The sequence below is a fragment of the Papilio polytes genome, unplaced genomic scaffold, assembly GCF_000836215.1.
Source record: "Papilio polytes unplaced genomic scaffold, Ppol_1.0 DF823890.1, whole genome shotgun sequence".
NCBI lineage: Eukaryota > Metazoa > Arthropoda > Insecta > Lepidoptera > Papilionidae > Papilio > Papilio polytes.
Genome location: NW_013525314.1, coordinates 484,830 through 501,497, shown reverse-complemented (window position 1 = coordinate 501,497; position 16,668 = coordinate 484,830). Strand labels below are relative to the sequence as shown.

Below are 16,668 nucleotides of genomic sequence, written 5' to 3'. Positions count from 1 at the left end.
AGGATTTAGTTGTCAATGTCTCCATTTAATTGGATTATTGTAATCTCTTGTATTGGATAGATTATTTTGTGCATTCAATGTTTTGAATGCCACTGTAATATGTTGGTTTAATTTGTATATTACCGCTGCGTGATTTAAACTAGATTTAAATTAGAAAATACATACTTTACGAACTACTATAAGCTTAAAACCTAACTATTTAATTCTGTTCTCCGTTTAGTCATAAATATTAACTGTAAAATATGTGCTTTTTCATAATATAAGGTAACAAACGAGCAAGCGGCCACCTGAATCCACGAAAATGGAAAACGACCGCTGCTCATAAACATCCGCAATTACAGATGCGTTGCCTACCCTTAATTGACGGAGGAAGAGACGCACATACAGAGGACATTTACCCTTGCTATGCGTCTCCTCCACCGTCAAATCCAGTTTTCCTTCCCATCTTTTCCTCTTAAGAAAAGGGTGGAAAGGGGTAAGGACTAATATTAGGCCACAGTGCTAGATAGTTAACATTTTAAGTTATCTATAGAAAGCCTTTGTAACAGATAACTTCTTGCGTAAATTTGTAAAAAATTGATAAGTGTTAAAATATGTAAGCAAAAATAAATATCTCCCTCGACAACAGTGAAAATAGAAAAATATAGCGTTTACGTTTGACTTTAACTGGAGTTCGATTTTCCAATTAAAACAACATGTGGGAAAATGTTCTTTTATTCTGATAAAATACCTACCTGTTTCAATTTCTGAACAATAAAACAATTAAGCAAAATATGGCAATGCCAGTCTATTCATTTACAATTAACGCGATAAAAAAGTTGTTACTTTAAACTGAATAACTGCGTTGAAAACAATAAAAACACATTTCCTTATCTGTATTAATATTGTCATCTCGTTCTTAATACGTGCTTTGTATATGTTAAAGTGAGATAGAGAAGTCGCCATCTTAGTCCGCCATTACACGATAACGATTTTATGCAATCGATGTTTACTTTTTCAATTCTTATTAGCTGCACATCGTCTGTTTATTATTTTTATTTATCGATCTTTGGTATAACATTAATTATTTATTCTCAGCACGTACTATTAAGTGTGCCTATTAGTTAAATAATTTAACACAATTAAACACATAATTGGCAAATGAAGAAACTTGACAACCAGCATTCTTGTTCTAGGAACGACTAACAGAATAAAACAAGAATAAAACCAACACACGACACCGGCACAATCCGCCAATCATACTATTCGTAATATTATAAATGCGAAAGTTTAGATGGATAGATGGATGTTTGTTAGAGTTTGTAGACTAAACGGATGAACAAATTTCAATCAAATTTGGTATAGACGTAGAGCATAGTCTGGAAGAACACATAGACTACTCGGTATTTTTTTTATTCCACGCGGATGGAGTCGCGGGCAAAAGCTAATGTGCTATAAACAAGAATCTGAACTGAACTACTCACAGATAATATACGAACTTTTAAAGTTAACATACAAAAGGGATTTTTTTTGAGAATTGTGGATTTTTCTTAATTAGTGAGATATCTATTGTATTTTTGGTACTTGGTAGTTATGTTCATTTATATCGGGTCATGAAAATCAAGAATTCTTTCATCCATTAAAAGCTACGTTATCATTAACATGTAACGTAAGAAAACGTGGTTACGCAACATCCGAGAGTGGACAGGAATTGCGAGTGCCGCCCAACTGTTTCGCCTCGCAAGAGACAAGGTCAAATTTGGAGAACTGACCGCCAACCTTCGCTAGTCGGAGAGGCACTTTAAGAAGAAGATCATTAACATAGGCTTCATTTATTGATTTTTTTTATGAGGATGAAGTCGTAAGCTAGTTAAGAATACTCTAAAAATTAAATTTAAAATACTGTGTTTATTTTAACTCTGCTTTAAAAGATTTTAGAGATTGTTTTTATTATAAATTTCATGTTCAGAGATGATTTTATCTCTTCAATTAACGTATCTACGTGGAACTAATTGAATACATTATCCATTTATCTGTTTTCTTAGAAGCATTGCTGAATCGTTGATGCACAACTAGTCACACACCGGAAAATGGCCGAGATCGCATGTACACTTTATTGCATTTTAATAGTTTTACCTAGTGAATATGTAAAAACGGTTCAAATTATAGTTTTTTTTTTAATAAAACGCATGTTTTAAATACTGAAAACAATTTTTTAATAAAAAAACTAATAAACTTGAGATATTTTAACAATTGTCTAAACTTGTCGAAATCGCGTACTCATTAAGTCCCTTTGTGTCCATTTAGTTTTAAATGCTCTTAATTAGCGATCTCTTAAATGTAGGGTCCTTTTAAGCAGCATTTAAAGTGTCCCTTAGTAATGTTCAAATATTAATGCACAATTTTGCATTTAGGGAGGCCTATAAATAAAGATTGTTAGAGTTAGTCATCCTCTCTAGGTTTTATAGGTATTTGTCCCAAATTCTATCGAGATTCTTCGAGAGGTTTTCCATCATCAAACATTTATTCAAACTTTCGCATTTATAACATAACTAGCTATCGCCCGCGACTCTGCCCGCGTGGAATTAAAAAACAAAAGCAAGTAGACTATGAGCTCTTACGTAAACTATCCTCTATATCTATGCCAAATTTCATCAAGATCCGTTTAGCCGTTTAGGCTACAAACTCTAACATCCTTAAACTTTCGCATTTATAATAATAGTAAGAAATATGTGTAAGGAGTAAAATGTTTCATAGTTACCCTTTTAAAATAATAATCGAGTAGTTGATAAAGCCATAAAAATTCTTTACTTATGAATAAAATATTTTTATTATTGATAACGTTAGGATAACAAAAAATGGATGCATTCGTTTCCAATTAAAGAATGTTTTCCATACATGCCTCCATGTAGGTCCATGCTTTTAAAGGGGCATCGATACGGTTAAGACTTAAAAACATCGAACACTCACGCTTAACTAATTACTATGCGATTTTACTAAAAAGGAATGCTTGATGGGCGGCTGTTGTGAAAAACAAAAGAGCATACAGGGGCGCTTTCCCTTCAGAAAAGGTAATGGATTGTAGCAATTATCATAGTCTGTTAATAAAGTAAAAAGCATGTCTATATGCGTTTATCCTTGTGTTTGATCATTCTATTCTGGCTGAATATTTTTCAAAAACTTAAGGTATTAAAAAAAAACCACAGACAAGGCACGATTCACGATCCACTGGAAGACGCTCGTGCAAACGAGAATGACAAAGTTTAGCCACTGACCTATATAAATGGACAGGTTATAAAACGAGGTAATTTGTGCCTATATGATTTTCGTTATCTTGGCGGTTAGTGAAGGCAAGAGTTCGAACTAATAGTCCAGATAGAATTAATTAACATTAAGATCAACAGGCGAGTTTCTGAACGAAGCAAAAGCTAGAAAATCCAAGCAAAGACCTACCCATCTATACAGATCAGTCCGTTTAGATAGCAATATCTTTATCAGGATTGCAGGTGGGGAAGTGCCTTAGATACTAGGAGTAGAGAAAATTGCATGACTCTTAATTTGTGTAATTCAAATTTCGTTTTCAAGAAATATTAAATGACAGGATAGTAGATAATACGATGGATGCTTTTATTTTAAATTTTAAATTATTTCATTTTGTTATTCAAAATGATGATGATTTTGTAACGGTATTAGCTTTCGCGCTACACCGTCTGCGTGGTATTAAAAAAATAAAATTTAAAAACATACAGACGAATGGAGTACCTCCTTCTTTTGGGAAATCGGTCAAAAAACAAAAGTATGTAGCCCAAGTATTCTTCTAATCTACTATTTACATCTATAAATATATGGCAAATTTCATCGAAATCCGTTGAACTGTTTAGACTGCAAACTCTAACAATCATCCATCCATCTAAACTTTCGTATTTATAATATTAGTAAGATATCTATTGGTTAGAATTTGCAATTGGTAACCCTTGCGTATTTACTCCCCAGAATGTAATAGAACGCGTCTCCAATAGGCGTGTTTCCCTGCAAGCCAATGCCTCCGAGTCAAGGGTCTTACAATTTCACAATTTGTCCGAGCGAGCTTTTTGCGAGCTTCGATAATTGGCGGTCACCTGCGCCGGCGCAACCCGCCGGCATAGTCCGCCAAATACGGAATACGGTCGGTCGCAGTCACTCCGCTTTTTAAGACTATCGGACAAATGTGTAATTATTTATTTAATATCCTCGGACGAGTCGCATTTGGGCACAATTCGAATACCACTGCTACTGTTTTTGTTGATTCAAGTGAGTGTTAAGGTTGCTTTAATGTAATATACGAGTGTGTGCGCGAGGACCGGTAATTGGTGGAATCTCGTCATTAATTATTGAAATTTGCCTAATTAACATTTTTAATTTCGGCAACGTTTATTCGAGTAAGGGTTGGCTTTCTTAATTACATTTTACACTGAGCATCGCTCCATTTGGATTTAGGTTATGTTAAAAGGAACGTAGAAAAAAAGATTTACCAAGTCAATTTATGCAAAAAATAAAATTTCGTGTGTGAAATCACTTAACCAGTAATAAGTTCTGCTGTGATCAGAATTGTAATTTATCGGAATATAACGAAAAATTTCAAATAAATTATCTGGATAAATATTTTAAAGTCTTAAATTTCTCCATTGAATGTAACATGAAGCGTTAGACATACGAGACGTACAAAAACTTGACGTATAAAGGTAGAAATTCCCTCCGAGAAAGAGACACCAGATGAATTTATTGACTACTAAGTAACTAACATTTTTTAAAAGTTATTTAAAAGCTAGATAAATAAAATACAAAAGTACTAGCTGTTCGCGACTCCCTCCACGTGGAATAAAAAAAAACAAAAGTAGCCTATGTGTTCTTCCAGACTGTCCTCTACAGCTACATTAAATTTCATAGAAATCTGTTGAGCCGTTTAGGCTACAAAGTCTAACAAACCATTCATCCATCTAAACTTTCGCATTTATAACATTAGTAAGAGCAGAAAGTTGTACGAATGCGATGACTCAAGGATATTAATTGCTGTTAAGATTTAAAAATGTTACATTTTAAAGATATTTCGTTCCAAATTAATCCTTAAATGTAATTGAACAAGACAATTTCCATACACAGCGACCGTTGTACTATTACATTTTACATTCATAAAAACCTATGGTTAACCCTTAATAAATCGCATAACATTTTCATAATGTAAATTAAATTTTTTTTAACGTATAGAGGAATTAAATTTTTAGTTAAGTCTTCCATAAATAAATTGTTAATTTATTTAAATCTATCAGACTTTAGTCATTTAACTATATTTCTAATTCATTTACAAACATTTAATCATACTAACACAAGAATATTTTGAATAACATATGTAGTTATTGTAATGAATTATTCGAACAGAATGCTATTTACGCATTTACGTCAACGTCAACGCAGGTACATTTTTTAATTAGTTTTATAGTGTAGTAAAACGTTTAATGTGTAAACTCTATATAAATTTAATCAGAGTTACACCCAGTTGGATTAATTGGGCCCACATATAGTGTTACGGTATTTGACTTCCTTTCCTAACTCCGGATGTCATATTGGCGGCCCATTAGAGAGCTGTCTGTCATACAAGGCTTTATTATAACGTATCACTATGTACAAGAGTGTGCGCACCTTTGACTAAACTATCGAACAACTGTTTAGTCTCGATTTCTACCTTTATGGAGGTGCGATCCTACTCGATTTTTGGTTGTGCAACTAAACAGTTGAATTGGCCGCGAAACAATCGACAATCGCACAAAGGTGTGCACCAGCTCTAACATTTTGTTTTTTTATAATTAACGTCTTCAATAAGTGTTCTTTATTAATCTCCTATAGGTGTTTAGTGTGTCCTCTCAACGAAGTTAAAAGTACGAAGAATACACAACTGGAACTGTCTGTTCTCGGTGGTATTTTCAAATCACGACCCCATTCCTTCAAGAAGGTCCCTTTCCCCTTTCCCATATAAATCCTTTGCTTACAAAAATAAGTTTCGAAAACTAAATATTAGGTACTAATCTCACTATAGGCATCTTTAATATTTTATTACTATATAAGGCACGCGACTCCGTCTGTGAGGAATTAAACAAAATTATGTTAAATTCTAACAAACATTCATGCATTTAAACTTTTGCATTTATAATATTAGTAATATGACTATTCACCTTATTTATATTTCAATATATCTGTCTAACTTCGTATTGGTTGAATTTTCTATTTGCTGATATCCGTAATTGCAATTAAGATAAATACGTTCCACCTAGTTAAAGATTACATTGCCCATATTACGTTGTAATTCGTCGGAATTGTTAATTGGAAATGGTCGAATCACAAACGAATAAGGACATTACCAGTTTAAACTGGATTGCTTGTACGCCTGTGGACTACCTTTTAAGATAGATGTCTTCCTTTTTATTTATATTGCACAATTAATTACGATACGTTCGCTTAATGTTGATTTCAATTTGTACTAAAATAAAATAATGAAATCTTAAATTTAGTAGTCGACAATAATTTTAAGGAATTTGGAGTTTAAATGTGGCCTTATCGTTTCAGAATTCGGCTATATTACAAAGAGGAAGATTTGTATTTTTTGTATGTACGGAAATATTTCAAAAAGTAATGGACCGATTTTAAAAATTGTTCACCATAAAAAAGCTATGTCATCACTGAGTAGCGTAGACTGTTTTTTTTTTATTTCACATGGACAAAATCAAGAGCAACAGCTAGGCTACAGGCATATCCTTACTTTTCTTTCCGCGCATACATGGATTAGTCCCCGCACGACTTTTGCGTTATATCGATCAATCGTTTTTATTAGTCGTTAGCCCGAATGTGAGCCTTCACTCCAGGGACTAAGTAATCAATGCAATTGCTCCCTTAGCCGAGCTTGTAAAACTAGTAAGCGTGTGCGTACTGAATCTAAACCATCGCATAACTGTTTAGTCTCGCATTGATTATTATTAGTTTTAGACAACTTATTTAATTGATACTGTCGCTTTAAACTCAGAGCAACACTTCTCGCCAGGACTCTGGATGCGCGCCAATCTATCCATACTTCTAGTGACATTGACAGCTGTCAGCTAGGGACGTGACGTTTACGCCGATAATCTAGAGTTGCGCCAATTCTATAGCACAGTACTAATTTTATTCCTAACATTAGCTTACCATATATGGGGGTGCGCACACTACTCGATGTTTAGTTGTTTTTAGAGTTGAAGCTGCGAAACAATCGACAATCGCACAACAGTTGTGCGATAGTTTAGTCAAAGGTGTGCTCGACCTTAATGTTCTGTTTGAGAATAATTTCACATATGCAATTAATACACTCATTATTTCTTACAGCTGTCTTTTATCGCAAGAGTTATTTAAAATGACATTTGGTATTTCTTCAACACCATAATGGGTGCTGTAGTCGGCTAAAATCCATAATTATATCAGCTTTCGCGTTGCTCGGTATTTTTAATTACTATTAATTAAATCTTATTTATTACTGGACTTTGATTTTTTTGCAATTATAGAGAGGAAGGGACGACAGATGGTTTCAACGAGTACCGTAAATAAAAAAACGTGAATGAAAATATCATTAGAGTTTCCGATGAATGGACAGCTATGAAAGAGAGAGAAAAAAGATATCCTTTCCCTTGGATATACTATTTATTAATGGATACTTTAATGTTTAGAAATGTGTAACGGACACGGGAATAGCTAACTTTTTTAAAATGGCTGCCCCTTGTTAGACCTTTGGTTAGCGACATATCGTTTTATGTTCTAGCTTTTTTAATCTGTATGACACTGTTGCTAACCATAGATAACCATATAATTTGTATAAGGGAACGGTTGGATGGATTTAGTTTTTTTAACGAGGTAACCCAAAAGTAAGCAAATATTCCTACATTTTGACTTTTCAGATTTCAAAAATGGAAGAAAGTGGGAAGACTGGAAAGATTTGTATTTTTGTATGTATTGAAATAACCCAAAAACTTCTGGGCCGATTTGAAAAATCCTTTCACCGTTAGAAAGATAATTTATCTGTGACTAACATAGTTTATGTTTTTTTTATTCTTTTTTAATTTCACGCGAGCGAAGTCGCGAGCAACAAGTAGTTTAAAATGAATCGCAAAAACATATTAGATTTCAAACAGGGAAATTGCTGATTGGTTTTTAGAGTGCATTTCCACTAAAGCATACCATAAGTGGTAACCTATCAAGCGAGACGCCATTTCGATTTCTGTAATTACTTGGAATATTTTTTCCCAGTGTAGGCTTGAGACATGTGATCACAACGCATGTCGCTCGTTACAACGTATTACAAATGATTTACGATATATTTGCGAATACTATTTGATCGCTGTTAATTATAGTACCACTAACTTTTCTGGCCCGATGATAACTTTTGTGGTTCCGTCAGAAAATATGGATAACTTATAGTGTTTAGGGCGACATATTCATCTGGCATAGAGTGAAGCTTGTTTTGCGATCCTAGACACCAACAGAAGACAGCGACATACCGATAGGAATTTATTTTAAAGACAAAAGTGCCGATCATTTACTCATACCGGGTCAGATAAGTTTGTGGTACTATACTATAGTTGCGAATTTCACTGGTCAAGATAATTATCACGGAATAAAGTGGTTTTCATTTCCAATCGTTTCTAAAATACTTTTTTATTCAAACTTTTATACGCAAATTTAGTAATGTGTAATGGATGACACTAATAATTTAAGTTTTTCTACCAAGAGAGTTATCTAAGTTATTCTCTAAGATAAATTTGGATGTCACAAACTTGGTTAAGAATGGTAACCTTAAGTACCTAAATTATTTCAACGAATTATTCATTAACCTTCTTCCTGTTTAATTGAAAATACCTTAGGTCATTGCTTAAATAAAGGGCAATCTACATATTAATGTTGTTTTAAAATAAAATTAACTGTACAGCGGAGGAAATTTATTTCCTACCCATTGCGGTGACACTCAACGATCAAAATGTAGTTAATACAATTTAGTAATAGGAACTGTAATTATACAATCAAAGCATTAAATTCTCTTTGTACTGGAAGCTGTCATAAAAGATATAATTACTACTCTCGTATTGAGGCTAGTTTCCACTAGGTTACTAATTTAATCGGGTAGGTGAATAATTTAGCTTAAATATTGTCTATTGCGTAAAAATCGCTTGCAATACTAATGTAGTAGAGAGGTGTATTGAAAGTTACACGTTATCTTAACTTGTAAACTCGACTAAAACGGTTCACACTTACTTAACAGATGAGAGTAGGCAGAGACTATGATAGTATGCTCTAGTCATCCGAAAAATAGTACGATCTCGACTCGTTAAATTTGCTAATGTACTCGATTTTTTTTTATTGCATTGACACGTTTATTTACTAAATTATGTGCAATTCGACTAAAAGCTAATGCGAAGTAACCTTTACTCTGGCAAGTATTCAATTTACATTTCATTAGGGTAGGAAATAAAATTCCTCGACTGTGTTTCGTTCGATCGTCGATACGAATCGCCTCCTTTGGCCTTCAATCAAATAATTGACACGAATGTGCTGTCACGCTTTGTGTCGATTCAATTTCATTATCGATTAAGAAAGTAAATTAATTAAAGTGTATCGTGAACGTATTGAATTGATTACAAATGTTCGAATAGAAAATCGTCGCAATCAATCGATGTTTGAAAACTTATCGATTATTATTTTGTATCCGTTACATTTCCGTTTCGTGATTTTGTAATAACAATAGAAGGTATATGATTAATACATTTTGATGCAACACGAATTTTCGCGTTTGTATAATACTTTAATCGATTTGTCTCGAATATAATCTATGTATATTAAAAAATGACCATCGACAAACATGTTTTTTTTTTAAGTGATCAAATGAATTTTAAATTACTATTCGAAGCGTTTTAAATATTTTTAGGACAGATCTAAAGGATAGAATATTGATTTCGACCGTGAGACTAGTCTTAGGGCCTGTCCCACCAAATTGTAAATTGTCTAATAACAATCCAAGGTGTAAAATATATGATGGAAATATCGGATTTTGTTGCCTTATCTGACAGTGACGTCATATTTAAGTTATCTGAGCTTCTGTCAGTCAGTGGTGGGGTACGACTTTGGTAATGTTGAATATTGAATTTACGATGAGTTTCAAGAACAAATTAACCCAAGTGTATATATTTTTACGTCCATTAAAAAGTAACTATTTTATCCATAAACAGTGACGTTTAGACAATTTTAAACTTTCTCTCTTTGTTTTCATTTTTCGCTGATATATGCAGGTTGCACAATGTTTTCCTTCACCATAAGAACTTCGGGTAAATTATGTTATTATGAAATTCGAAAATCAGTGGTACATGGCGTTATTAGAACCCAGGAACTGTAGATTACAAGTCACATGCTTTAGCCCCTGAACCACCGACGTTCTCTTTTTTTTAATTCTTAAACTCTGCTAATGAAATATTATTCTGTCAGATGTCGATGGGCCAGAGACAATCTAGAGTGGCATATGTCAACGCGTGTTTTTGCCACCATTATGGGGCTATCATTTTTCTTGTCATAAAGATCATTAAGAGAATATGGTAAAATAATTCGTTCAGTTTGTAGCACAGCGTGAAGTTGGGAACCGAATTATTTAAGTAGCGTTGATTGATAGATAACATAAACAAGAAAGGTTGAGGAGAAAAGAAAGTATATATATATCGTATAAGGTATACAATTGTATTTTTGTATGTATTCGATTCACGTAAAAACTACTGGGCCGATTGCAAAAATTCCTTCACCATTAAAAAGCTACGTTATCAGTGAATAACATAGGGTACTTTTTTATTTCCCGCGGACAAAGTCGTGAGCAGTAGCTAGTTTAAAATAAAACACTTCTCTAACTTCTACACTTTTAAAAGGTTACTGAATGTTGGTTAGTGTTTTAACTGTAAACTCTCTTAACTTACTTCACTTCAATTACTATTTATGTTCATAGTTTAAATATAGTCTGGCTATAATCTATACTTCTATACTATTATAATAAAGCGTAAACACACACTTCTTTGTTGCTTAATTTGTCAGCAATTACAGCATATTTTTGAATAATTCTTTTTTTTAACTTACGTCACGCTTTAGGCTATATATTTTAACGCCATTAAATTTGGGGGGGGTAAATATTTTGGATAAAAACCCTAATGTGGGAAAGAGACCATAAGTTGCTGCCAACATCAAGGAAGCAAGATTGTCAAGGTTTGTCATGTCATTTTGACATTTGCTATTGATAATTTGACAAATGTAAACAATAAAATAATCATAATTTCATGCGGATGAAGCCGCATGGGAACAGCTAATAACTAAAACGTGTTTGTCGTCAACATTTCGGTAGCACGTACAGGAAGGAAAAATTTGCTAAAAATAAAACAAAACGTCCTTGTATTGTCGTAAAGTGAAAAAAACCTTTGTATTCTAATGAGCGTTAGATCAAGGGCATTCTTAAATTAAACGCAAATTAAATAAATTCTATCTGATTTGTAAACAATACAGTCACTAACCTTTGACAGTAATTCGTTGAAATAAATTATATAATCTAATGTAACGTAATTACGTATTAAATTTTATAAATGTGAACATCAAGTCATCTATGTATATATATACCAATATAATAAAGCGTAAATAAACATTACTTTGTGGCGTAGGATGTCAACAATCACAGCATATTCTTCGATAATTTTTCCTATAATAAAACACCCTACACTTACGACACGCTTTAGGTGTGTTTAGTTTACATATTATTAACCCTTAAATGCGTGATTAACCTTTCAAAAATAATCATATTTAACGCAAGATCAATATTATAATAAAGAAAAAAGAATAAAAAAAATCTAACATCCAAACTTATACTTTTTATTGAATGTTCTATTTACAATAGTGCGCATTTAAGGGTTAAATTTTATTTAAAATAGTTATTTGTAACTGGCTGTTCGCAACTTCGTCTACGTGAAATTAAAAAAATATACATATAATAGTCTATGTTACTCAGCGATAACGTAGCTTTTTAATAGTGTGAGAATTTTTAAAATGGTCCAATTAGTTTTAGAGTTATTACAATACATACAAAAATACAAATCTTTATAATATTTGTATAGATTTTTAGTACTGAAAAATGACACGTGTATAGTCTAGTTACGTTAACTAGTAAGATTATAAAGTGACGATTTTAACAATCTGAAGGTAACATACTTGTAAGAAAACGTATTCGGCGATAGAGTTAAAACGATTGTGGGCTCGCGATAGTCTGTGATCTGTTGACCTTACCGATCTGATAGGAGCATGGGATAGTTTAAATTAATTTAATTCTACCTGTAACTAGTGGATTTACTAAATAAAGCTATCATAAGTTAAAGTATTACTTTGGTTATATAGCTAACTTAACATAGGCTGTTCATTAAAATAACAAGTGAATGTTATTTAGAAATTAGATAAAAATACTTTAAAATAGTTAATACTAGCTTTCGCCCGCAACTCCGTCTGCGTAGAATTAAAAAAAAAACAAAAGTAAGTAGCCTCCGTGTTCTTCCAGACAATGCTCTAGATCTATGCTAAATTTCATCCAGATCCGTTAAGCTGTTTAGGCTACAAACTCTAACAAACATCCATCTAAACTTTCACATTTATAATATTAGTAAGATTAGTAAGATTGGTAGAGTTGCTTCAACCTAGAGACGAAAATTAAAAAATAAATGGAAAATTGGAAATTAATTCAAAGTGTAAATGTTACATTCTATACAAAAGAAAATTTTAAAAAAGTCTTAGAACACATATTTACTGTTATCCGCCCTTGATAATCGGTTAGCCCCCTACATCATTGGTTGACCACACCCATGCTAACAAACTTCCCTCTTCATAAGAAAGTATAAATAACATTTTATATAGTAACTAGCAGTTACCTGCGACTTCGTCCATGCCATATTAAGATAAAAAAGTAACCTATAATATGCCCTATAATGAAAGTCCGGTCGAAATCTGCTCAGTCGTTTCGGAGATTACCCGGAACAAACGCGGCTTGCAGACAGACAGACAGACAAAAAAAAATTAAACGCGATTTTCGTTATCAGTAACGCAAATACATCATCTTCCCGAAATCTGGAATTTTCTTTTGATATTACAAACAGACACGCCAATCTTATTGTATGTATCGATAGATATAAAAGTAATGGATATTTCATCTATAAAATTGGGCAGGTTTTTCTTTTTCGAAAAAATAAAACAAAATGCAAATTATATTAACTCCTGCTAACTGAAACAAATTCATTGTAATAAACAGACACTCCAATTTTATTATATGTATAGATAATAGATAGATGTAAGCAGTACTTTGAATTTAAATATCTATTTAGCGATTGGTCGTAAGCAAATGTAAGGTCTTTAAATACCGGGCGGCATCTTTGTCGTAACAAAATTGCAAATTAAGTCGTGATATGGCGTTAAGATAGCTCACTAAGATACATTTATATGATAAAACGTGAAAGATGTTTTACAATAAAGTCTTGTATTTTATTTATATATTTTATGAAAACATATATATGTTGAAGCTCATATTCTTATGATTGTTCACAGAAGTAGTGAAAATTATTCTAAAACGTTTTTTAGTAGTATCTAATTTACTATGTTTAGGCATACTTGGAGAAAATTTAAAATTTGCAGAACTGACCGCCAACCTTCGCTAGTCGGTGAGGCACCGTTAGATGAAGAAGAAGGCATAGCTTGACGAGGAATATAAAAACTCTCCATATGGAAGGGTAGATGCTACAGAAATTACTTGTTACTAATATTATAAATGCGAAAGTCTAGATGAAATGGATGTTTGTTACCATGTATCTCTAGAACGGCTTAACTGAAATTTGGCACAGATGTAGAACATAGTCTTTGCGTAAACATGGGATAGCGAATTTTCTAAAATTTTGCGCAGATAGATTCGTGGGCGACAGCTAGTGTAGACATATTAATGGAAAAAGCGCCCCAGACCTAATCTAGATCGACTAGCGATTTATTTTCTATCTGTTTGAAACTTCTCCAATACAGGGTTTAAAAATTCTTCATCTATACTATTATAATAAAGCGTAAACACACACTTCTTTGTTGCCTAAGATGTCAGCCATTACAACATATTTCTGAATAATTATCTTATAAATAAAAAGCCCTACACTTGTGTTATGCTTAAGGCTATATATTAAACTTAGGGGGTAAATATTTTGGATAAAAAACCTAATGTGGGAAAGAGACCATAAATTGCTGCCAACATCAAGGAAGCAAGGTTGTCATCATGTCATTTTGACATTTGTCAATTACAAATGTCAAAATGACATAATTTGACAAATGTAAACAATAAAATAAAATTTTCATAACTTCATGCGAATGAAGTCGCACGGGAACAGCTAGTTATTCAATAACTATTAGTATCGTATTCTGAGGTGAAATCTTCGATGCGTCATCGCGTCCTCGTGTGCCATCTAATAAATGAGTTTTCCTTTACCGCTAACATTTGACGTGAGGTGTCAATTAAAGTTAAAGGAAGTGGTTAAAAAATCTGTTAATCGATCTGTTATTACGCAAATGAACACTGAATACAACGAATGTACATTTTCTGTGAAAGTAATTGCTTATTTTAACTCTCGGTTTAATTTTAACCAAATATGAACTCCTTATTATTCAAATAAGTATACCTAAGAGCTTGTCCGACCAAATTGTCAATTGTCTGATAACAATCCAACGTGTAAAGTATCGGATTTGTTACCTCACACAGTGACATCATTTGAAGCTATCTGAGTATGTATCAGCCAGAGGTAAGACAGGCTCTAAGTAGAGTTAAGTAGTTGTTATAGAAACAATGCGTAAAGTACATGTGTGTATAATTATATACAGGAAAAAGAGAATATTGAATAATATAAACGTAATAAATATTTTAGTATAGTCTATTCAAATGTATTTCACAATAAACAAACAGAAACTACTACGATAAAATTTTTAATTGCTCACCTTTTAACTTCAAAGTATATTTAATCAAACGTTATAATTGATAGCATTGTAGTTACAATTTATTTCTTCTCCTCGAATCGTTGAATTTTCGAGAAACTTTGAATTCGTCTCCCAGTAAAGTATTCGCAATTAAATAATGAATTATGTAACGCAATAATTTGGTAGTTTAAACTCCATCGGTTCTGTTGTACACAACGAAAGCAATGGGTTGATTAAGTAACTATGAAATTCCATACTCACTGTTTGGAGATCCAGCTCTGAACATTGGGTTCGGTGCCATCCAGGGAAACGCTCCGAAAGGCCACGCCGGCGGCGCTGGGCCTTGGTACAACCGCGGCAACAGCGGCTGTGGAACAACAACTCCGGTTCTGCTTTCCATTTCCTCTCCATCATTATTACTCTCCCTTTCGTCTCTTTCATCGCCAGCATTGGATTCGACGTCTTCAATATCAACGTCGCTATCATCGCTGTCGACTGCACTCTCGGCGTCAACGCTACTCGTGTCTACAGTTTCTTTAGGTGCTTCTGTTTTACTGCCCAACAGGGAGTCAACACTAAATGATATTCTCCCTTTACCGCCGCTCTCCGCGGCTTCAGCCCGATCACATACGAGCGAAGTCTTCATTTCATCTACTCGATTGCATCTCACTTTTACGCTTGAATCGCGATTATAAACATTTTTAACGTCATTTGATTTGTGTTTTGAGTTTATGCATTGATAATTGGCTGGAATTCAAAATGGCTAATTAGAAGTTTGTTTATGCAAATTTTTCTAAATTATTGTCCATAGCGAAGTGTTTCGATGATAGTTTGACACCTTTTTATTTTTATAGCACGTTAATTGTCACTTTTAGCACCATAGCACTCGTTACGTAACTTACAAGTCTAAAGATTGATTACAGTAATTAATTTACACAAATTAAAACAATTTTAATGTTTTAAATTTCAAATACCGAGTCCATTTGAAAACTTAGCCGTATATGTCCATTAAAATTGCAACACTGCAATATCCGAACGCGGTTTCTTATTCACAATTTCAAATATCGAATGTCCGTTTTCAGTTTAAAATCCCGTCGTCAAGTACGTTTTGTATCGCGAAAGCGTTCAAGTACGTTGTCCGCGTAACGTTTCGCGCGGCCGTTCGCTGCAAATCGCGCTGGTATTGGGGCGAAGAGCGCTCCGAGGACCGCCTCTCCCTGCGCTGCTGCAGAGGGGGCCGAGAGGGACGCAGCTACCGACCGAGGAATTTTAATAACCGGCGCGGCGAGAACGGGACGACGCTACCACCAGACATGTGTGTAAACGCGATATTGGGTAGGCGGGGTTCGTCGCGCTCAAATTAACTCTCTCACTTTAGTACGCCTTATAAAATACTTCACAATCAATTGATTTACAACCCTAAATCTTTATTTTTAAGGTTGGCTTTTGCTTGTTTTCCTAGTATGAAAGTAACGTAAGGGAATTAGAGATGTTGGATTGCAGCAGCTATTGTGTTGAATGAAAAAGGAGTAAATAGTCGATGGCTGTAGGCGGCGTAGAGGGGACTTTACGATTTAATTATTCGCGAATACGGAGGCATTTTGTAGCGAGCTAATGTCTCATTGTCTCATTAATATC

At 33.5% G+C, this 16,668-nt stretch overlaps 1 protein-coding gene across 1 annotated transcript in view; it reads right to left on the bottom strand.

The window, feature by feature from the left end:
- Window positions 1–16,240, bottom strand: part of LOC106102968 (muscle segmentation homeobox-like) — a 20,586-nt gene extending 4,346 nt beyond the window's left edge. The window contains exon 1 of the mRNA XM_013282589.1: window positions 15,292–16,240. Within this exon, the coding sequence (XP_013138043.1) occupies window positions 15,292–15,676 (385 nt within the window). The 5' untranslated portion in view covers window positions 15,677–16,240. The remainder of the gene's footprint in view (window positions 1–15,291) is intronic.
- Between the last annotated feature and the right edge of the window lie 428 nt (window positions 16,241–16,668).